General features: G+C 30.9%; 2 protein-coding genes across 3 annotated transcripts; both read right to left on the bottom strand.

Moving 5' to 3' along the window:
* Positions 1-772: 772 nt before the first annotated feature.
* Positions 773-3335, bottom strand: LOC8272319 (SEC1 family transport protein SLY1). Its single transcript, XM_048374479.1, has 2 exons — positions 3115-3335; positions 773-2985 (listed from the first exon to the last, which is right to left on the bottom strand). Exons 1-2 carry the CDS (start codon positions 3143-3145, stop codon positions 1157-1159), a joined length of 1860 nt encoding a protein of 619 aa, XP_048230436.1. The 5' UTR covers positions 3146-3335; the 3' UTR covers positions 773-1156.
* Positions 3336-15952: 12617 nt separating this feature from the next.
* LOC8272320 (pyridine nucleotide-disulfide oxidoreductase domain-containing protein 2) lies at positions 15953-23417 on the bottom strand. Of its 2 annotated transcripts, none has more exons than XM_002521162.4 (16): positions 22916-23411; positions 22663-22824; positions 22395-22577; positions 22189-22246; positions 21877-21927; positions 21525-21607; positions 20696-20783; positions 20325-20366; positions 20159-20233; positions 19935-20003; positions 19228-19343; positions 18602-18714; positions 17482-17561; positions 17232-17352; positions 16634-16700; positions 15953-16268 (listed from the first exon to the last, which is right to left on the bottom strand). In XM_002521162.4, the coding sequence occupies exons 1-16, from the start codon at positions 23161-23163 to the stop codon at positions 16133-16135; spliced, it is 1692 nt and encodes a 563-aa protein (XP_002521208.1). In that variant the 5' UTR covers positions 23164-23411; the 3' UTR covers positions 15953-16132. The 2 variants fall into 2 exon arrangements, 1 of the variants encoding a protein (XP_002521208.1); XR_007216144.1 differs by having other exon boundaries at positions 16195-16268; positions 17232-17363; positions 22916-23417.
* Between the last annotated feature and the right edge of the window lie 301 nt (positions 23418-23718).

Below are 23718 nucleotides of genomic sequence, written 5' to 3'. Positions count from 1 at the left end.
TTTAATTTTAAGCAATTAATTAAAGAAAACATATAATTCAGATAAAAATTTATATCTTAAATACTTGATTACCGGATTGTATCCTCTAATATTCTATAGACGAAGTTAATATTTAATTGCTTAAATAAAGTCAAAGTCAATCATATAATAAAAGTATGATAAAATTATTATCTATTATTAAAATAATATCTAAAATTGAATATATATTTTATTTATTAGTTTTTAGAAATTAATTTAGTAAAAGTGTTTTATATATTTTGTTTATAATTTTTGTTTCTGCAACCATGTTATTCATATAGATTTGCAAATCAGTACTCATCTTGAAAATATATTATATATTTACTTATTTATTTTTATTGGATCAAATCTGACATTAAGTTTCTAGCGATCAGTCTAAATCCTCGTGATCTGATGATTACAATATCTTAACACTTCTACTGCGCCTTTAACGACCATGTAAATAAATAAGTTTTGAGTCCACCATGTAAGTAAGTTAGTGACCCAAAATAAAAATATTATAGCCTACTGGAACTTTTAAGAGAAATGAAGTCTTTCTAACCATTTCAACTACAGTAACATTAAATTTACCTTAAAGATGAAATTGAATGAAACTTTCATCAAGTGGGTAATCAAGTTTTGGTGTTTTGAACACCTTAATGATATTACCTTTATATATTTCTCATGCTTCAGTAATCAAGTTTAAAAAGACGTTAGAAGACACTAATTACCCTACCCCTTCGACAATGAAGGATCAAACATAACTATCACTAAATCAAGAAAAACTCATGAAGTAATAAGTGAATGAAAATACAGACAGCTTCCCATGATATAGTAGAACAAAAGTTCTAACTACAATAAGCTAAACATCAACAAGAATTAGGAAAAAAGCTTTCTGATGGCGAAACCTCCTTAATAAGATGAACATGAAGGACACATCTCTGTGATTATAAAGAAGAGTCTTGTTTGCAAACCTCCATATAGGCATTAAGCTTAAGAAGTAAGCACATATACAACTTTCGCTCATCACTTCAAGCTAATCAGTGTCGATTTATATTCTATGTAAATCAAATAGTATCACAATTCTGGTTGGGCCTCCTCCTTGATGCATGAACTAATGAACAACCTGCTTTAAAGAGCATATACAAAAATATCTGTACTACTGAGTTGAAGCAGGAGCAGCTGTACTACCCAGTCCCATCTTCTGCCCCAACAATGTGAGCTGCTCAACAAACTCCACTCCAGTGAGAATTTCTGTTGTACCATATATAACATGCTTGACAGATTGCTGTCGCTGTACAAGCTCTTGCAAACTGCCATATTCCACATAATTACCACCACCAATCATGAACACAATAGCTTCTTTAAATGGCCCTTTGAGATGGCTGCTACCAGCCCCTGACTTGGGAGCACGGGGATCAAAAACAAGATAGGAATCGATTTCAGGATTAGGTTTTCCCTCAACCAAAGCTTCAACAGTCCTTGTTAATGCCAGCTGCCTGTCACTAGATAGTAAATTTTTCACACCAGCAGTCACAGCACTGATTGACTGCCCATAAAGCTTTTCAGCCCAATCAACAATATTACTTCTGCTGGCAGAATTTGCTGATGCCAAAGAAACATTTAGGGACTTGATTTTCTTCACATACTGGAATGCACAAGTATCAACTTCAGACTCCCTAAGAGCGGTTTCCACCGCTTCAACTTCTGATTGGTTAATGCTATCAGTTGAGATAAGGTAAATGATTGCAAATCTCAGCTTATCCATCTTGGACCCTTTTCCTCTAAGCACTCCCAAAAGTTCATTTCGGTCAATCCCTCCTCTGACCATCATGTCATTCTCCTTTTTGGCATAGTTATCAAGAGCTCTCTCCTTAATCTCACCCAGTAACACAGTTGCAATGTTTGTGTGCTTATCAATCACCTGCTTTCTCTCTGTCAACTCAGGCAGGGAATTCACTGCATTCATCAAATGTCTCGTATTGCCAATCAAGTCCGTTCCATCAAATTCTGCCCCATCAGTTCCACCAGTCCTCCTATTCACCTCATCAACATCCTTCTTATACTTATTCAACTGTGTCTCAATTTCCACAGCAACTTCAGGAAACTCAAGAGACCCATTAGCAGACCAGAATGGATCTGAACTATCCAACTCAAATGATTTCTTCCCACCCTTTTCACCTTGCACACTCAACCTATTCAACTTCAAACCAAGAACATCATGAACAAGAGGACGATACCTAAAATCATGCTGTATCCCGATGGCCAATTCAAAGTTCCTATCAAAAATACATAAAATCGGCCTCTGAAAAGAACTCATAAAACCCCCACCTTCTGAAAACAAATTATTCTTCGACAACAAATGATCCCTCAACTTTTGATCCAACGCTGATGCAACCATCTCAGCTGGTCCACCACGAGGGCACCTGATAACAGGAATAACACCAAGCGTAGCCAACACACAAAACAAACCACTAACAATACTCTCAATGATCTCTTCAATTTCCCTATCCCCAGCAGATGGATCATTCAACTGAACATAACTAGACTTCTGAGCCAATGAAAACAAATTATCCTCCAAAGTAACAAACTCTAAATATTGATCGTGAACCTTGGATATCCTATCAATAGATTCCGAATTCAACGTCCCTGATGCAAGATCCTCAAGAAGAGGACGCGGAATAGAGCTCGAAAAATTCAAGTGAAAACTATCATAAACTGATTTCGAAGCATCAGAAACAATTCGTTGAATGTTTTTTTGATTGGGTTGCACAAAATAAACGGCAGGAACATCATGAACAGGCTTTCTATCTTTATCAATAAGGAAATAAAGAGTAACTCCGTGTTTTCGAAGATCTTTAACATGAATCAATGGAGATAATATATTTTGACAAAATTTATCATAAATCAAGATCTTGTATACCTCCTCATTAGCAGTACCTGTAGCGTTTACTGGTTGATTCAGGTTTAGCATCCGTATTATACATTCTGTGAAAGAAGAATTATCGATCAAACCAAATTCAAGTAACATTATAAATGCAACCGAGTTCTTTTAAAACAGAAATTTTAACATAATAGCAAAAGAAGAGAGATCTAAATAAACAAAAGGAAATTTACCTGTTTGTTTTTGGCGGAGATTGAGAGCCATAACAGTGTTACAAATCTCTACTAATATAAAATGGAGATGTGTTTAAGCCTAGTAATTCTTCTAAAAGCTCTCGCAATTAATCGAGAGAGATCTCTGTGTTTGCTTCAGATTTCAGGTCCTGAGCCGGAGATGAAGCAACTGGAGAAGAGAGATCTGTACTCATATGGTGGGCAGGGTTTGGACCGGGCCTGATCCATAATAAAATAATAGATTTAATATTATGTGTATTTGATCGAAATTTGGTTGGACTTCTTATAAAAAAGTTTTTGTTGAAATAAAAATTTACGGTAAATTTTATGGTTATTTTATTTTCATATTTTACTTTCGTTTATCAATAAAATAATATTATATAATTTTTCAAAAAAAATTGATAATCTGTAATTATAAGTTACCAATTAAAATAGAGTTTGCTAAAGTAACATAATGTAATTTTGAAATTTTATATACTTTTAAAATATATGAAAAATTAGTTTAATTTGTAAAAAATATGAAAAATTAGTTTAATTTGTAAAAAATATGAAGATGATTATCATTTTTCATAATTCAGCAATTAATTTTACGATTACAAAATTTTTAATATTTTTTGTAAATTTGTCAATTCTTTCATAAATTATTAAATTTCACAAAAATTTTAATTTTTTTTGTAATATCATTCATTTTTTGCAATTAGTTTCACTTACGAACAATTAGTGTAATTTGTGAAAAATATATAAAAACAATTGTCATTTTTTGTATTTAGCAATATGTTTCATGATTACAAAAAAATTAATATTTTTTGTAAATTTATCAATTTTTTTGTAAATTATTAAATTTTGTAAAAAGTTATCATTTATTTCATAATATCATTCATTTTTTCATAACTAGTAACACTTGCAAAAAATTAGTATAGTTTGAGAAAAAAATAAAGAATTATCATTTTTATAATTTAAAAATATATTTCGCGATTATGAAAAAATTTAAAACTTTTTGTGAATTTGTCAATTTTTTCATAAATCATTAAATTTTATAAAAATAATCATTTTTTCGTAACTAGTACACTTATGAAAAATTAGTATAATTTGTAAATATGAAGAAGATAGTCATTTTTCATAATTTAACAACATATTTCGTGATTACAAAAAAAAAGTATCTTTCATAAATTTATTAATTTTTTCTTAAATTATTAAATTTTATAAAAATAATTATTTTTTGTAATATTATTCATTTTTTCGTAACAAGTAATACTTAAACAAATTAGCATAATTTAAGAAAAATATGAAAAATACTATCATTTTTCTTAAAAGATTAATTATTCTTCTAATTATAAAATTGTAGGGGTTCAACAGGTTGTCAGCCATTTTTACTTAGAAAATTTAAAGGATAAGATTTAAGCTAATTAAGAATTAATGGTATTTAAAACAAGATAAAATTATTATTTTTGAAATAAAGTCACTCTAGAAAGCACCAAATTTATTTAAAATTTTATTTAATTGAAAAAAATTTAAGACAATATCTTGAGATAATGAATTTTTTTCATATAAATAAATGTTATATCGATAAATTGATACCTTTTACAAAATTACAGTTTTTTCAATTTAATATTTTATTTTATTTTTTAATGTCTTTTTTATAATAATTTTTATCATAATTTATTTCAAAAATATTAGTTTAATTTAACAAAAATCTATGATTACTATTTTAACACATTATGAAAGATTAAGAAATTATGAAAGTTAGATTACTAGAAAAGAAGCCATATCTGTTTTCCAAAACAATAATGCTGACCATTATTCACTCAAAGAATTTATATATATTACTTTGTAAAATAAATGTTTACCTTGCTTTTTGTTTTACATCATACAGTCGACCTTTTAGAAGTAGTATATTGATAAACTAAAAATTATTAAATATTAAAATTATTAATCTCTTAAATTTAATTATCTATAAAAATTGAAATTTAGTTTCTTGAAAATTTATTAATTAATAGAGATTATTTATTTATCAAATATAAAATGTAAGGGGAAAGATTGTATATTATTTTATGCCAAGAAATTTCTGCACTGCACTAGTTATTAAATATAAGAGGTAGTTCTTAATTTTTTAAATTTTAGTATTTTATTTTAATATTAATTTCAATTTTGGCCTACAATGAAATTATCAATTAAATGCATTTGAAATTCATTTCACCTTGCCTGCATTAAGATTTAAAATTTGTCGTCAAAAAAGCCCAGGAAACAGGGAAGCCTGTCATAGAGCAGTCGATATTAAATGCACTTATAATGTCATAATATAAATTCTAAATTAATAAAAGAAAGGAGAGACTGAATCAACAATTCTATTACTAAAATGTTATCAATTAAACATATAAGATTAGTGAAACTCTAAAATTTAAAAAAAAAATTAAAAGGTAATTACTATTTAACTTCTAATTTTTACTTTACTATATCAATTGTCTCATATGTAGATTTTATTATATTTAAATGCTCCTTATGCTCTTATAAAATTAATTACTGACTCCCTATATCCAAAGTCGAAATAGATAAAGGATTAAATTAAAAAATAAAATTACAACTTAATCCTTAAATTCTTACCAAATATGAAATTTATCCAAATTTTATTCTTTTATCATATTAGAGTGAAACTGTTAATTTTAATGGGAGTAGTAATTAGTTTTACAATAAGTTAATTTTACCATTTATAAGATTAATTAATTATCATTTTTACTTACTCTAATTTTTAGCAAAATTTAATTATAAAAACTAAAATATTTTGAAAACACTTATATTTAGAGCAATATTTATCAAGTTAGTATATAATTTAACTAGAATTATTAGAATTTACATATTTATAGTTAGAGATATTTATTTATATTATTATTTTGATAGACATTAGAATTAAATTATGCTAAAAATAATATTTTACTTAAATTTGATAAAAAATTAATTTTAGATAATTTAAAAAATTTAAAGATCAAATTATAATTTATTTTCTAATTGAATCCTTTAATTGTATTAACTTTGGATACAAGGGTTAGTAGTTAATTATATAAAAATATAAGGGGGTTTTAGTAACCTGTAACTCGTAACACAAGTTACCTTTTCTTTTTTAATATCCTAAAAGCTAATATAGATATTAGCTCTTCTCTTATTTTGTTATATCTCTCTGTTTTTCTTTAAATCGTCAATTATATATTTTACCAATAATAGTTAAATTGAAGGTTTTCACTTGTTCAATCATTTAACAAAAATTTCTTTTATATTTAAGTATTTATCAGTTTTTTTATCCTTTGTTGATTTAAAATAATATGTATTTGTTTTAGAATAACAATTGAGATTGTTAAGAAATATGCATGTTTCGTTTTATTCTTAAATTTAGATTGGCTTAAAAGGTTTAATATATATCATGTATATGCTAATTTCATAGTTTGTAGGTTGTCATATTTTGTTATATATTTTTCTAAATTAATTTTTTTTACCTCTTCTTTTATATTTTCCCATCTAGCTATTTTAGGTTAGGGGTAGCCCTAGTGAGGAAGTTATAGACACCTTTTCATACTTTGTATTTGGCATACTTAATTTCTTCTATAGTATTAGGCTTTGGCGGTATTTTTCATAAACTTCTGGGTCCTGAGACTCTTGAAATTTTTTTTGCATTTTTTGGTTATGTATGGAAAAATAGAAATAAAATGACAACAATTTTAGATATTCACTTAATCTTGCTAGGTTAAATTTTTTTCAGATCATATTATTTATGTAATGTAAATATTATGTAAATTAGGAATATTTAAATTTTAACTTACTTAAAATTGTGATTCAATCAACTAACTATTTGTTTAGCGACGAGAGAGGGGAGAAATATAAGAAAAATTACTAACTTAACCCTTAGTCCAAGTGTTATTTTCGGTTATTTACTAAAATTGTAAGTTAAATTTTTTGACACCATATTGTTTATTGTAATTTTATTATGCACTAATCAAATCAGTCAACAAACACTACTCCAATATCCGAGGAGGTTGAGAAAATAGCGGGACAAGCAATAACATGTGAAGCTCTTGCTAAACAATGAGCACAACCATTTACTTATCGTCTAACATATTGGACAGAAAATGCCTTGATTACTAAGATAAATACAATCTCCTATGATACTACCAAACCCTGATAAGTCTTCTGGCCTAGAATGAAAAAAATGCTCCCACTACAACTTTAGCGTCCGACTCGAAAATAACTTGTTGCAATCCCTGTTTTAGACACCAAGAAAGAGCCTCATTTAATCCCATTGCTTCAGCCTCCTTTACAGCTATTAGACCATTCATACAAAATGATTTTCCTTTCACAAACTTCCCTTCCTCATCCCTAATCTCCAACCCAATCCTGTTCTAGAAACCAACCCCTTGCTGGTTTTTGCCAATACTGGTTACCCTCTCCTGCTGAACCTAAACTTCTTGAAGATAACTTGGACATACGTACCTCTTCTCATGCATGAAGCAAAGCCATATAAGTATCTACTACCATCGAAGCTGGTAAACAACGGTTATCCCACAACTGCTTATTATCGAAATTAGCTCCTTGATTATAGAATAAATTCCTTGATTATTGGCCTTGATTATAGGAAGATTAAGTTTTCTGTATAGGCTGATTTAGTTTCATGTATAGGCTGATTTAGTTTCCTGTATAGGCTGATTCCTATATAGGTTGATTCCTATATAGGCTGATTTTAGTTTCCTGTATAGGCCGATTGTTATTTCCTTAGAATAGAATTGGTTCCTAATTTAGCTCCTGATTTCTTGGATGTAAATATGTATATATTTTCTCCTTCTTTAGAGATAGAATAATATATAATATATCATTTATAGAATTCATTCGTTCAATATAGTATTAGAGCAGTGTTTGCTCCTGAATGTTGTATTTTGAAACCACTACTATTTTTTTTCTTTCTTACCTGAAAAAAAAAACTCAGTAATCCAAATGGCTGAGATTACTACCAATCCCATTATTCCAGCTACACAAACAAACTAAACACCACCGATAATCATCCACCAAGATAATTATGCATTCCCTATCAATATTATACTTGATGAAATGAACTATCCACTATGGTCTCAACTCATGGAGATGCGTATTGGGTCCCGAAATAAGGTTGGATATCTCAATGGAGAAACGAAGAAACCACCACTTGAAGATCCTAGTTATGTAACATGGATCACCGAAAATCATAAAGTGAAAAGGTGGCTTATTGAATCAATAAGTCCATTATTGATGCAGCGGTTCATTTGTCTCTCAACTGCTAAAGAAATATGGGAAGCAATAGCCAAGACCTTCTATGACAGATCAGATGAGACTTCTGTGGCACAAAATGGTAGACCACTGTTCACATACTATAATGAACTTGTTGCTATTTTCTAGGAAATAGATCATTGAATGATCTCTCAAGAAGGAGCAGTTGAAGGGCTGGTCCAAATGCATTCTATAATGTCTAAGCTTCGGGGCCATATCTTTTTGAGTGGGCTTGATCCTGATTTTGATCAAGTTCGTGGAGAAATTCTATGAAAGGATCCCAAACTCGATCTGGAAAGTACTTATACGTATGCCAAAAAAGATTGCCAACAAAAACTTGCAATGGGAGGATCTAGAATCATATCTGAAAGTTCAATAATGGTTTCCAAGAGAACTCAACCAGCAGTATCACTTGGCTTAGTAATAAACGGAATGCGAAGTCTAATTTTTTTGTTTGTAGTCATTGTGGTGAAACAGGACATTCAAAACAAAAATGATATGAGATTGTTAACTATCCTGAATGGTGGGACTTCTCAAAGAAACCAAGAAAGAATATTGCAGCAAATTTATGATGACAGACACATAAGAAGTCAAACACAATCTGGAGAATAAATCACAACCTATAGCAAATGTCGCTTACTCAAGTATTGTTGGTAAGGCAAATACTTTTTCCACAGCTTCTAAGAATATTACTTGGATTATTGATATAGGTGCATATGATCATATGACTAGGGATTCAGAAGAATTAAAATGCATTAGTCCATCGCCTCAATCAGTTGTATCTACAGCTAATAATGGTACTTCTCCAATCATTAGCAAAGGATCTGCCATCTTATCTACTACCCTTACTCTAGACATTGTCGTAACTGTCCTATCTCTTGAATATAATCTTTTGTCAGTAGCCAAATAACCTCTTCTCTTGCTTGTATTGTAACTTTCTGGCCTTCTTTTTGCGTTTTTCAGGACATTCTGATCCAGAGGATTCTTGGTTATGTTGTTAAAGGAACAGACTTTATTACTTGGATATGACCGAAATAGGAAAATAAAAAATTAATCATGCATGTTAAACAAATAGTAGAGATAAAGCTTAAGCAACTATTTGGTTATGGCATCAGAGATTGGGACATGTTTCATTTGGATATCTAAAGAATTTGCAACCGTATATTTTTTTGAATTTGAATGTTTTAGATTTTGTTTGTGATGTTTGTGAACTGGCCAAAAGCTATCGTATTTCTTATTTTCCGAGTTTGAATAAATATTCTAAACCTTTTATGATTATACACTCTGATGTATGGGGTCCTGCAAAGGTTCCTTTTTATTCTAAAGCATATTATTTTATTACATTCATTGATGAGTGCACTAGGATGACATGGGCATCCCTACTTCATAAGAAAATTGATGTATCTACAGCTTTTCAGGAATTCCATAATACGGTGAACACTCAATATCAAAGGCAAATTCATGTTCGGTAAACAGACAATGCATTACAGTTCTTGGATACTGCTTATGGGAAGTTCTTAAACAAATGAGGGATTCGTCATCATACTTCGAATACCTATACCCCGCAACAAAATGGCTTGGCAGAGAAAAAAAAAGGTAGATTATGGAAATTGTTCGTGCCTCTCTCTTTCACATGAAGATGCCTTATTTTTTATTTGGGGGAAGCCGTGAAATCTGCTGTGTATCTAATTAATCGAGTTCCTTCTCAAGTAATTGATTTTCAAACTCCTCAACAAAAGATGCAAACTTTCTTCTCTCTGCAGCATGTCCCAAATCTTGAACCTAGGATATTTGGTAATACAGTATATATCCACATTCTGAAGGTACTACGAAACAAACTTGATCCCTGCGCAAAACGATGTGTATTTTTTGGTTACTCAGACTTTCAAAAAGGTTATCATTGCTATGATCCACTCACAAAAAGAATATATATGACCTTGTATGTGTCCTTTCGCGAATCAGAACCATACTATTCTGAAAAGGTCGATACTCAGTCTCAGGGGGAGATTCTTAATAAGAAACTCTATCACAAGAAAATCTGACAGATTTTCCAGTTATGGAAGAAATGAGTGAAGTTTTCGGCATAATAAACAAGTTCCTAAAGAAAGAGGGATGAAGAGTTATTAGTTTCTTCTGGAGACTCACAATTGCCAATATCTTCTACAGAATCACCACCATCTCAAGAGTCATTCATGTTAACACCATCAGCCGAAGAATTATCTCAGAATGTCTTGGATATTAATACTTCCACCCAGGTAAACCCAAGTCCTATATTTGAAGAGTTTAATGAAATAAACATCTCTACTGAAAATCTCCCTTATAGATATCCACAAAGATCAAATATAGGTATAGCAAAGAAACAATATGAACCTGATCTTAGAACCAATGTTAGATATCCAATTGGTGATTACCTTTCGACATATAGATTGTCTAGTTCATATGCACTTGTTGCTAGTCAATTATCCCAAGTATCTATTCCTAGTAGTGTGCAGGATGCCTTAACAGATCCAAAGTGGACAAAAGCAATGAATGAAGAAATTGAGGCTTTACAAAAAAATTGTACGTGGGATCTCGTTCCATTACCCAAAGGAAAAAAGACGGTTAGTTGCAGATGGATTTACACCATCAAACTCAAATCAAATGGAAGCATTAATAGATATAAGGGAAGGTTAGTCGCGAAGGGTTTTACACAGAAGTACGAAGTAGATTATCAAGAGACTTTCGCACCAGTGGCCAAACTCAACATAATTCGTATTCTAATTTCTGTAGCAGTAAATCGAGATTGGCCTTTGCATCAATTCGATATTAAAAATGCTTTTCTTAATGGAGATTTAGAAGAGGAAGTCTACGTGGAGCTACCACCGGGAGTAAAACATAATACTTCATATAAAGGTGAAGTTTGTAAGCTGAAAAAGGCATTGTACGGCGTTAAACAATCATCTCGAGCTTGGTTTGGGAGGTACACTTCAGCAATGAAGACATTCGGTTATAAATAACGTAATGCTGACCGCACGTTGTTTATCAAACATAAAAAAGAAAAGGTAACGGCTTTAATAGTGTATGTTGATGATATGATCTTGACTGGAGATGATCCTTGTGAAATGAAGTTGTTGCAGGAATATTTGGCTAGTGAATTTAAAATGAAGGATATTGGATATCTTAAATATTTCTTAGGAATTGAGATAGCAAGATCAGAAAAAGGAGTTTTCCTTTCACAAAGAAAGTACATTCTTGATTTGTTGATTGAAACCGGAATGCTTGAATGCAAGCCAGTTGAAACGCCGATAGAGGTAAATCATAAACTTAGTTTGTTCTCAGTTTCAACAGATGTGGGACGTTATCAACGACTAGTTGGAAGATTAATCTATTTGACTCACACAAGGCCCAACATAGCATATGCTATGAGTGCTATGAGTCAATTCATGCATACACCTAGTGAAGAACACATGAACACAGTATACTTGATCTTGAGATACCTAAATAGGACTCCGGGCAAAGGGCTGTTATTCTCAAAAAATGGCAGCTCGTAAATTGCAGGGTACACCGATGCTGATTATGCAGGTGATCAATCAACAAGAGATCTACTTCAGGCTACTTTACTTTTGTAGAAGGAAATCTGGTTACTTGGAGAAGTAAAAAATAAAAAGTTGTGGCACGATCAAGTGCGAGAGCTAAATTTAGAGGAATGGCATATGGTTTATATGAGTTACTGTGGATTAAAAGTGTCCTATAATCTATGGGGATAGATAATGCAAGTCCAATGAAACTTTATTGCGATAACAAGACCGCCCTTAAGATTGCCAAAAATCCCATACAACACGATCGTACCAAACATGTTGAAGTTGATCGTCACTTCATCAAAGAAAAGCTCGACGAAAAGATTGTACAGTTCTCATTTCTTAGCTCAAAACAGTAGCTAGCTGATATACTAACTAAAGCAATATCTGGAAAGATTTTCTATGATATGGTTAACAAGTTGGGTATGATAGATATCCACGCACCAACTTGAAGGGGAATGTTGGAATTAGCTCCTTGATTATAGAATAAATTCCTTGATTATTGGCCTTGATTATAGGCTGATTATATTTTCCTATAGAGGCTGATTTAGTTTCCTGTATAGGCCGATTCTTGTATAGGCTGATTTAGCTTCATGTATAGGCTAATTTAGTTTCCTGTATAGACTGATTGTTATTTCCTTAAAATAGAATTACTTCCTAATTTAGCTCCTGATTTCTTGGATGTAAATATGTATATATTTCCTTTTCTTTAGAGATAGAATAATATATAATATATAATATATCATTTACAGAATTCATTCGTTAAACACTTATTAATATTATAATTTCATAATCTGGGACTAATCTAAATGTACTTTTAAAAATTTAAAAACCAAAAAGACTTTAATTAATAATTATAATTGTTTTTATTTGAACTAGTAATATCAAATATTAATCCTGTCAAAAAAAATATCAATATTAATAAAAAAAATAAAGGTAGCAGTGTATCATCTATAAGCTTAGCCTAACAATAAATCTATGTCTCAACTTAAATAAGTGTCAAGTTCAACTACCCTCTCATCATTTGTAACTTAAAATTATCTAATATTCACTATAATTAGATTCGAGAGTTTAAAAATATAATGCTCTCATCTGTGAAGAGGGCGGACTTAAAATTGATCTCTTGATAAGATTTCACTTTATGCGAAATAGAGTATTTGTCAAGCCATGAGACATGCAAAATAAGGTTTCTCGGTTCAATTGTATACGGGGCAAGTCATTGTTGCTCTTTCTCTTTAAAAAAGTTTTCTCTCTATTGTCTCTCCAAACTAGGATTTTGGTTCGGACGGCTAGTGGTGGCTCCTCCATTGCCAGCCTCCCTGTGGCCAATTTTTGTATTTGGTCTTCTTTTTTTCTTTTTTCCTTTTCTTTTCTTAGTAGTATCTATCTGTTGTTTTAGTGCCCTATATTGGATTTTTGTTCTGGTTTTATACTAGTCCTTTTGCAGGATGCTCTGCTGTTTAGTGCGGTGCCGTTCGCTGCTGTTGTCCATTGTTTTTCTTCGGAAGTTTGTTTATGGACGAATGCAGATAAAGGCAAGGGTGAGCTATCGGTGCTCCTGAATGGTAGGGGTTTTAGTCGTTCCCTCCTAGATTGAATACTACTGTCGCCCTTTTCCACCATTTACAACCCCTGTGAGGTGGTTTGGATATCAATTCTGCGTCGGGTCTTCTCCACCAGTTCTGCTGTTGTCTGGTGGTTGTGCTTCATCGTTTTCATCCTGATTTTTCTTTTGCTGTGGCTTAAGGCTTTGTGGTACTCAAAGATTTGGATGCAAGGTAAGGGTCAGACTCTTTGTCTCTAGTCGTCGATGCATTTGGGGAAGAAGAAGGACTGTAACAGTGTTGGGTTTATATGACAGGGACTAAAATGTTATTTTTCAGTTATTGTAGGCTTTGGTATCCATCCATTGCTTAGCTACTTGCCCTTTTGCCCAAGTAATCCAGATTGTTATATGATGGAACCCGGAACATGAAGAATTATGTATCAAAAATTAAAATACACGTGTATTATTAAATTATAAAATTAAATTTGTGATTTTGATAAATTATGAAGTTATGGTTTATTTGATTAAATATTAATCGATATTTTATATCATTAAATGACTAATAGACAAAATAAATAAATTAACATCTCAAATTTAAAATCATTACTGAAAGAATGAATCAATATATTACATAATTTTTTTTTATCATGTCTCATTCCTTAGTTTTATATTATTATTAAAAAAAATATTATATTTTTTATTTTAATTTTTATAATTGATTGTATTTTATATTTCTCCTTTACTACAATACTAAATTTATTTTTTTATGAATATGTTAACATTTTTATAAGAAAAATACTATATATTAAAATAATAAAAATTTTAATTAACATAATTAAGAGTAAAACATAAAAAAAAATTATGTTTCTAAAAGAATAAAAATAATTTTAACTTTTTTCAGCATTATGATTTAAATTTATAAAATAACTTGTGAGTTCATATGTTGTAAATTATAGATTTATCAAACGTATTCCTGAGATTTATAGATTATAGCCTAAAAAATTATAAATTAAAAGCAAATTCATATATTAAGAACATGTTCACCAATAAAAATTAATAAATATACACTTTATATTTAATGGATCTTACACTAATAGTAGATAAATATACAGTTTATAAGTAATGAACCTAAAATTTATATTTAATAGATCCGACACCAATAACATACGAATATACGTTTTATAATTAATAAACCTAAAGTTTATGTTTAATGAATTTAACACTAATAATAAATGAATATACATTTTATAAGTAATAAATAATAAATTTATAAGTTAAGAACAAGTTCAAAAGTAAAAGTTAATGAATATACACTTTATATTTAATGAACCTTACACTAATAGGAGATGAATGTATAATGTATAAGTAATGACCTTAAAATTTACATTTAATAAATTTGTCATTAATAACAATGAATGTATATTTTATAAGTGATGAATCTAAAGTTTATGTTTAATAAACCTAACACTAATTATAAATGAATATATACTTTAAAAGTAATAAATATACCATCTGTCCATAAAATAGAACAGTATTCATAGGTAAAAGAATAATAGGTTCATTATATACAAACTATAAGTTCATCAAATGTACACTTGAAGTTCATTTAATATGACACATATATTAATATTTATGAAATAATAATTTAGTCTCAATTACCTATTTGTTCCTATAATTAAGCCTATTAAATATTTTCTTAATCTAAATTAAATACTAAAAAACGTCAATTAGTATGGAATGGAAGGAGTAATTATTAATAAAATTTTAAATAAGAAAATAATTAATATTTAATAAAAGATAAGATTATTTTTAAAATTTAATATTTAATAAAACTATTAATTCACCAAATATCAAATCTGGATTTTATAAATAATTAAATTGATGAAAATTTGATTATCTAAAAGGCTATATTAAAAAAAAAATATTAGATACAATTAAAAAGATAATCAAATAAAACTTTAAAAAAAAAATTATGCACATGTCCGACGACCCAAGTTCACAATGCTATGTGAATCTGAATCAATGATATAATTTACCGAGTAATCTAATCATATCATTTAACTGTTACGGCAAAAATCAAATTCCAGCTTTGAACCTTTAGAAAGGAATAATGTTCAAATAGACCCCTAAACTCTGCAGGTAGGGTTAAATAGACCCTTTTGCTATTTTTGGGTCATTTATATCAAAATATTAATATTTTAGTTCAATTTACCTCTAAATAAGATAGTGAGGGCTACTCTAGTTTAAAAATAAAAATAAAATTAAAAAAGAGTTAATATTTATTAAAATTTCATAATTCTTAATATTATTATTAATAGCTAATTATTTATTTATTAAATTTAATTTTAAAACTTGATTTTTATTGTTTTAATTGAATTTAGTCTCTTAATATAAAGAGAGCAATTCACTCTCATAAAAAAAAAAGAGCTAAGTTGAACTAAAAAAAATATCCTAAAAGGTCAAAAGAGACTCCTTGACCTGACGTGCAATATTTGAATCTTATTTTTGTTGAAAAAGACATTGAAGTCTCAAATGCAAAAGAAAGAAAAAAAAAAAAAAAAAGAAGAGAAAGGCACGAAGTGTCAATCTTATAAAGCGTTGCTGCCAACAATAAAAAACAAAAAAGGAGTTGCTAGCCAGAACTTTTCTTAAAGTCACGGAGAACAACTTGAGCAGCATTGCGACCGGGTGCACCCATCACTCCACCTCCTGGATGCGTTCCACTCCCACACATATACAGTCCCTTTACTGGTGTCCTGTAACCTGACCTGTAATTCAGTTCAGCCACGTTGACATTCTTTATGTTATAACCACACTTCAATCAATTATATATTTAGTTAAAATTTATTAAAAAATTTATTTTATTTAAGAAAATATATAAGAAAAAAATAAAATGAAAATAATAAAGTTAAAAGGAAATATTTTAGTGTTATGAAATATATTGATAAAGTAATATGAAATTCATTTACAAATTCTACCTATTTTGATAGAATTTAGTTTAACTATAACTAATTCCATATAAATTTGAATCTGTAAAATTCTGTAAATAAATTCTACAAATTTTATGGATTTTAACCAAATTCAATGTAAACAACTTTTCCTTTTTCTGCATCATAAGTTGTTCAACACTTACCATCCTTTTGCTGGCCGCATCAAGAAAAGCGAATCCAAACTCATGGCACCATGAAAAATATTGCCTCCTGTATTTATATATGTTCAGATTTAGTAAATACAGCATTAAACAGGAATGCTATGTTTTGGGTAAACACACTCTCAGATTATTTATCTGTTGGCTGAAAGTTTTCTAATTCCCCTTTTCGGGGAATGCTGAAACTCAATTCAATTGAATTCTATGTAGTCAATTCTCATGTTTGGAAAGTCTATAGTGGTAGGATTCAATCATTCCAACTTGAAAAAGAGCCTCTTAATAAGCAATGAAATCATATCAAAATTGACATGATTTTGCAGGAATTCAATTGAATTGAACTCTCGCACATGATTCATTCCGAACAATGCCTTAATGCTATTGACACCTAGCAAAATTCGTCAGTCACCAGTACCTAAAATGAAATCATTTTCTCGGATGAATTTATTCTAATTAACAGAAACTATCACAAGTTCCTTTCTGGCTTATGACAGCCAAACAATGTACTGGTATGTTTTGTATCAGAGATGTAGCTATTCCTGTCGCAACCCTTAATAGACATGATAATTATGGGAGGGTAACATACCTGTGAGACCAAATTCCCTTTCAAGATCTGGCGGTGTTAACATGTCAAAACCAATGACAGATGAGCTAAACCCCGGCGCATACTCGTCAATCAAGGAAAAGCATCTTTTTGCATATGCATCCTGACAGAAAGCTAATCTTTTCAATGAGAACAACTTGGATATTCCATCTATACTAACCACCCGAGCATCATCTTGTACAGAAAATTAGATCACTTACTGCCAGTCAGATTGGGTATTATAGCAACTTACTCTGTATGTAGGATCTTCCCAACTACCATCAGAGGGATTGTAAGGTGTGTACTGTGTAAACAAGTTGATAACATGCTTGCCTAGGAGGATATCAAAAAGTTAAATCATTGCATTTTAAAAGTCAAATGATATAGTCAGTATAGCCTCCTAGTTGAAGCAGACAACATCAGATGTATACAGATTCTGCTATTTAAGTGAAAATAATCAAAATAATCTAGAGACACAGGCCTTTATTAGATAGATATCTTAAGTATTTGGAAGAACTAAATTTGCCATGGAAGTAATCACATAAATTTAAGATGGTCTTATACATAACAAGCTACTCTAAAGAAGTGCTAAGAATTTGGCAGAATGTGACATATTTCAGTAGCCTTCCACCTACAGATCATTATTCATAAATCCCTAACAAACTCAAAATTAGCTTAATCTCCATTGTTAAAACAGAATTCGGAAAACACTATCCAAATTCTCAGCCTCCTCATTTCATATATAAACATGAGTTCATTCATATAGGTTCTTTGCATTCTTATAAACAATTAGTATTACTCGTCATGCGCGTAAATTATTATTATATAAATTATTATGTAAATTTTTTAATAAATTAGTATATAATACAATATTAAATAGTCATACTGATAAATTATTATAACACTAAGAACATATGAATTAATATTGTCAATAAAATAAAATCGAAAGTATCGTAACTTTTTCTATGACTTTTTGTCTTCAATTTTTATAAAAATTTGTATTGAATTATTTGAACTTTATCATACGTGTATATAGTGTGATATATAGTAATTCATCAACTTTTTATAGGATTAGGAATGTATATGAAATTATTATAGAATTAGGATAAATTCCACACCCCCACTTCTTTGTGCTTTTATATATATTATAGAATATATACATTATGGATTAACTGAGATCTCCATTTCATCTAAAATGATCTCTTTATAGGGAACCAGTAGCATGTTCTTAGTAAGATAAAAGAAAAAAAAAAAAAACAAGAAAACCTAATACCTAGAATAACCAATTTACAGTAAAATTTCCACCATGAAATAATACAACAGGGACCCTGAAGAGAACGGATAACCTCAAAAGATTCGAAAGTTTACTGTACCAGGGGGGGAAATGGTATTGTCCAATGAAGATGGAATTGTCATTTTAATAGTAGGTCTTCGAGATGGGATGCCATTCCAAGCATCTTGACAAGCTGAACCAATCTCCTCCATACTGGGCATTCCATAAAGGAGAAGAAGCGAAAGTGTGAGATTTAACACGCTAAAGCAGACCACTTAATTTTAAAGATTAAAAAATAATTCCAAAATCAAGTATAAAATATCTGCAAGCAAGCCAACTTCTAAAGTTTTATAGTAACTTGTTACTGAACAACAATTTGGCACTAAAGACAGAACTAAATGTAAGCATGGTGAAGTTCCTGGTCCACTAAGTTAAACAAAAACTACCAGTTCTGGCTTTATCCTAATTTTAGCACCTAAATCTTTCACATCAGAAGAGTCTTAGCTCAAATGCCTTTTAGCAAGCTCTCAACCTAATGAGATATTTACCTTTTACTTCTGCACTAATTGCAAACAGAATACCTTATAACCTCAATTACACTGAGGGAGTTTCAGATACATCACGGTGAAAGAAGAAGTTATGCAGTCCCCCACAGCCAAGTACTTAGGCCAAAAAGAACTGAAGAAAATTTCAAAAATAAGTGTAGTCAACTACAAGCTACAATACCTTTCAGCTCCTATTTGAATTTGAGCTGTATGGTGTGGACCCACCTCTTGATGATGCAGTTTGAAGCATGAAAACTGAGGTAATGTATCAACAGCTACATTAATTTTTGTTGATCCCTGTTACAATTATGGATGACCAAACAAAAGTAAGTATGCCTTGCATAAAATCCCAAAGGAGAACTAATCGAAACATCTCTGCTGTCCAAAATTATCAGAATTAAACTCGCAATAGGAAAAATAAACTAGCATCTATACCAAGCGCAGTACATGGAGCCAGGGAGGGGCTATTTATCTGACAACTCAACCCTTCAAGTGCACCTAAATTTTTATCAAGCACATTAACTACATCCAGCTTGGTTTTAGTAACAAATATCAGCATTTATCAACTAGCAACTCTAGTCCTAACAGCAACATGTTCCCAAGCATAATGGGACCCATATCCCTAAATAAAATGGAAGGCCAGGGTCAGATATTATAGCTGATCATTTTGTCAGCATTACATCCTAGGTAAGTAGAATCAAGGAATAGTTTCATATCCTGTTGCTATTACTACTTAAATGCAATTAGCTAAACATAATTGCGAAGCGTGGTGCAGTAATGCCATTTTATTAAGAGAATTATGCACAAGATTCACCAAAAAAGTTAACAAATTAAAATATGTTACTTTTAATCCCGCAGAAACTTTATGTGTCAATTAAATGGTCTTACAGAGCTGTAGTCAGAGTACTCGATAGCACGGACAAAGTCATCAGGAAGAACACTTTGAGGTACCAATTCCTGTGCCAAAACAATATGACCTTGAAGGAAAGTCTTCTTGTTAAGAAAAATTTGCAGTTTATGCATGTGTATATTAACATTAACATGTCTATCATAATCTCATAACATTTCGATGCCTCTTGCAGTCCTGACTTGCAAAATATTAAACGTCTTACTGTGAAGGTTTTATAAGGGGTCACATTGGACAAAATGACAGAGGAATTCACTTGTGTTCCATCAGCTAGAAAGACCTAGATCACAAAAAAAAAGGTGGATACATTTCAAACTTCTATGACACTAGAAAATTTTGCTCAGTTGCAGCAATCAAAGAAGTCAACTAACCCCCTTTGCTATGCCAGAGTCTTCAATCATCAACTCTGAAACCTATGAAGAAGAAAAGAAAAACTATTAAGATATTGAGAAACATATGGATGATAAGGAAACAAACAGTTGCATTTAATAACTGCAAGAATGAAGAAACAAATAACCTAGTAGATAGAAAAGCCTCAGACATATATATTCATACTGGATGAATTAATTTCAGTTGAGAAATTATGTTATTTCTTCAAATCATTTGAATATGAAGATATGGCAATACCACTACTCTGAATGACCATATAAACATTGAATTAAAAATAAGATTTGTTAACAATCAAACAAAATAGTATTTTCTACCAAGATAAAATAAAAGAAGAGTGACTATGTAAGAATACCTCAGTTTTTGTTGCAATATGAACTCCAGCTTCATTAGCAGCTTTACTTATGGCCACACTTATTGAACCCATTCCGCCTTCAACGTGCCTAAAATATATACAAGTCATCCATGATAAAGCATTTTCAACAGAGATTAATGAAAAGGCAACGGAATATGCTAGCTGAAACTAAAACTCAACATCAACCAAATAGAAAATTATGTTGTTTTCATCAGTCAGGACTATGGAAAAGTTGGCCCAATCACAAAATTATCCATTTGCTGGATTCATTCATGAAAATCATTAGCAGTATTCAAATAATACTAGTAATTATAGGAATATGTAGAAAATTAGAAATACAATTATATCAAAAAAAATTGAAAGATGTGTAGCAACCGGAAGCCATAAGATTGGACATTTGAAGTTGTATGCTTTTCCCATTATCATGATAAATACTAGCAGGAAATCCTGCTTATTGATAAAGGACAATTACATATGCATTTCAAATTGTCATGTCGTGGAAGATAAAGCAGAACTCACAATCAGATTTTGCTGATGTTAAAAACAAGCTGAAAGATGGTTAAACCAGAGAAAAACAAGTCTCGTGATAGGTATCAGGGACAAAGTGCAGATTTAGCCTTGCTCATCTCTCATTTGGTTAATGTAGAGTTCTAGACCAATTTTAATTTCTAATCCCAATACCACAGTGCGCATTCCACAAATATATTGGAGATTGACATTTCTCTTTCTTTCTCAAACATGCATATTCATCCACCCATATGCAGAGACCCATACTCTGCAGCTTGCCACTTGTAATGAACAATTCTGAAACAACAGTGACTGTACTTACGCAAAAATGTTACGATCACCGTCGACTTCACCAATTAGATGATGCAGCAGAAAATATCCACTACCAGGCATATGAATGCTTGCCTATGAGAGGAATAAGAGTTCTAATAAATACAGCAAGCTTAGAACTAAATTCAAAAAGGGCAAGAAATACTAATCAATTAATTTACAAGCTTTAAGGGACATCCTTATATTCAAACCTAGTACACAGTTCTTCCTGAAAACTAAAAATGGGATTCAAATTTGTTATTATTACAAAATTTCAAACGAACCTGACTAGAATGAGAGATAGAGCAGGAATCATGCTTGCGTTAGATGACTGACATTGCAATGTAGTAATAAAGAAGTCTTACCATACTTCCAATTATCGAATCTCCTGCAATTGTGGCCTTCAATATATCTGACTGAACATATCAAAGAACTATCAAATAGTCATCAAGTAAAAAAACTTAAAAGGAAGCATAACTTTGTAAACTTTCTCATCAAATCTAATGCACATATATATAGAGATTGCTATTTGAGCAGTATATGTACTTTTCACCAACTCCTATGGAGTCCAGCGATTTTAGTGATATCAATCTTTTGAAAAATTTATACAAGTCCATGTGCTCAAACACACATAAGTATGCAATGTGCACATAAGAGTAATGGAAGAAATGGCAAACCTCAAACCAGTTATTTAGAACCTTCGACATTGAAGACAGTAAAAGGTTCGCAAAGTCCCTGCAACATACCTAGAGGATGTCAAGTAAACTGGTCTGCATATTTTATTTTGTTTATAATTTATATTAAATGATAGGTACGAAGCTACATTATAGAAAAAAGAAAATCAGCACTTGTCCTAATTTAAGAAAGAATTTCTTAAGCTTACACCATATCTTTCTGGCCTAGAGAGAGAGCATGATATAGACACCGTGCCCAAAAAATTGATTTGTGCTTCTTATCTCTTAGGCGATCCATAAAAGATGGATTGTCACCACGCAAAGTCTCAGGAGTATGTGATTCCATAATTAGATCCATGAATTTAGAATACTTGGACAGGTGCATTCCGTATCTACACATCAACACAATCAATTTCACCTTGTAAGCTTGTTGACAATGTAGCAGCTTTCAGAAAAAAAAAAAAAAAAAAGCAGTACCTTGGAAAAGCATGAGCATCATGCTCAGAGAATTTAGAAATCTCAGAGTGATTCAGTTTCTCATCAGGACCTAAGAGGAGATAACGGCCATCCAAACACGGCGTAAACGCGAAAGCTCTTGGCTTCAAGAACTTCAGTCCATGTCTTTTCAAATCCAAGTCCCTGTTTTTCATATCCCAAAAAGTAAAGAACAAGGAAATGAGGAAGTGAAAGAAAAGGGGAAACTGACAATTTACCGGGGGGCGCAACGTACTTGATGATAGAGGGACGGAGAAGGGCAGAAAGGTAACTGCAGCGAGAAAACTTGAAGCCTGGAATTCCCTGTTCAGTTACAGCTGCTCCACCGATGATGTGGCGACGTTCTAGAACAGCTACGGCGAGACCGGAACGGGCTAAATAGGTGGCTGCTATTAAACCGTTATGGCCACCTCCGATCACTAATGCGTCCCATTTTCTCGACTTCAGCGTGCTGCTGCTGCTGCTAAAGCTTCTTCTCCACATTTTTTTCTTTATTTCTTCTGCTTCTTCGACTTGAATTCAGTCAGTTTATGGAAACATTATCTTTGTTTTGATTGAAATTGAAATGATGGAAATTGTGGGAGAATCAATCATTTGGTCTGTTTGTAAGTATTAAATAAAAATGATTGGAAGTGGCAGGCAGGGATAGTGTCATCTTTTTCTTAGTAAGAAAGGGAGTGGCAGTTGAATAGGGCGGGACAATAATCTACCCCTGAATCTGCTTTCCCGTTCATCCCGCCCGCTCTTTTTAATTTTTATTTTTACTGCATATATCCTTTTTTTACACTAATTTTATGAACGATTAATAAAAATTTGAAATTATTTTTTTATTTTCATCTTTTTTATCATTCATGTGTACATTTTTTTTTAAAGTGCTCGTCTTTTAATATTGAAAAGTTAGGCAATTGAAAAACAAAAACTAAAAAACTGAAGCCACTGTAAAACAGAAAAATAATAAAAGTAAAAAAATTTAATTAACTAAACCTGATGGATCTTTTCACTTTAAATTCTTTTAGAAGTTTTTAGTTTAAATTCAAT

This window comes from Ricinus communis, chromosome 5 (genome assembly GCF_019578655.1).
Source record: "Ricinus communis isolate WT05 ecotype wild-type chromosome 5, ASM1957865v1, whole genome shotgun sequence".
Taxonomy (NCBI): domain Eukaryota; kingdom Viridiplantae; phylum Streptophyta; class Magnoliopsida; order Malpighiales; family Euphorbiaceae; genus Ricinus; species Ricinus communis.
This window is presented reverse-complemented; position numbering and strand designations above follow the sequence as displayed.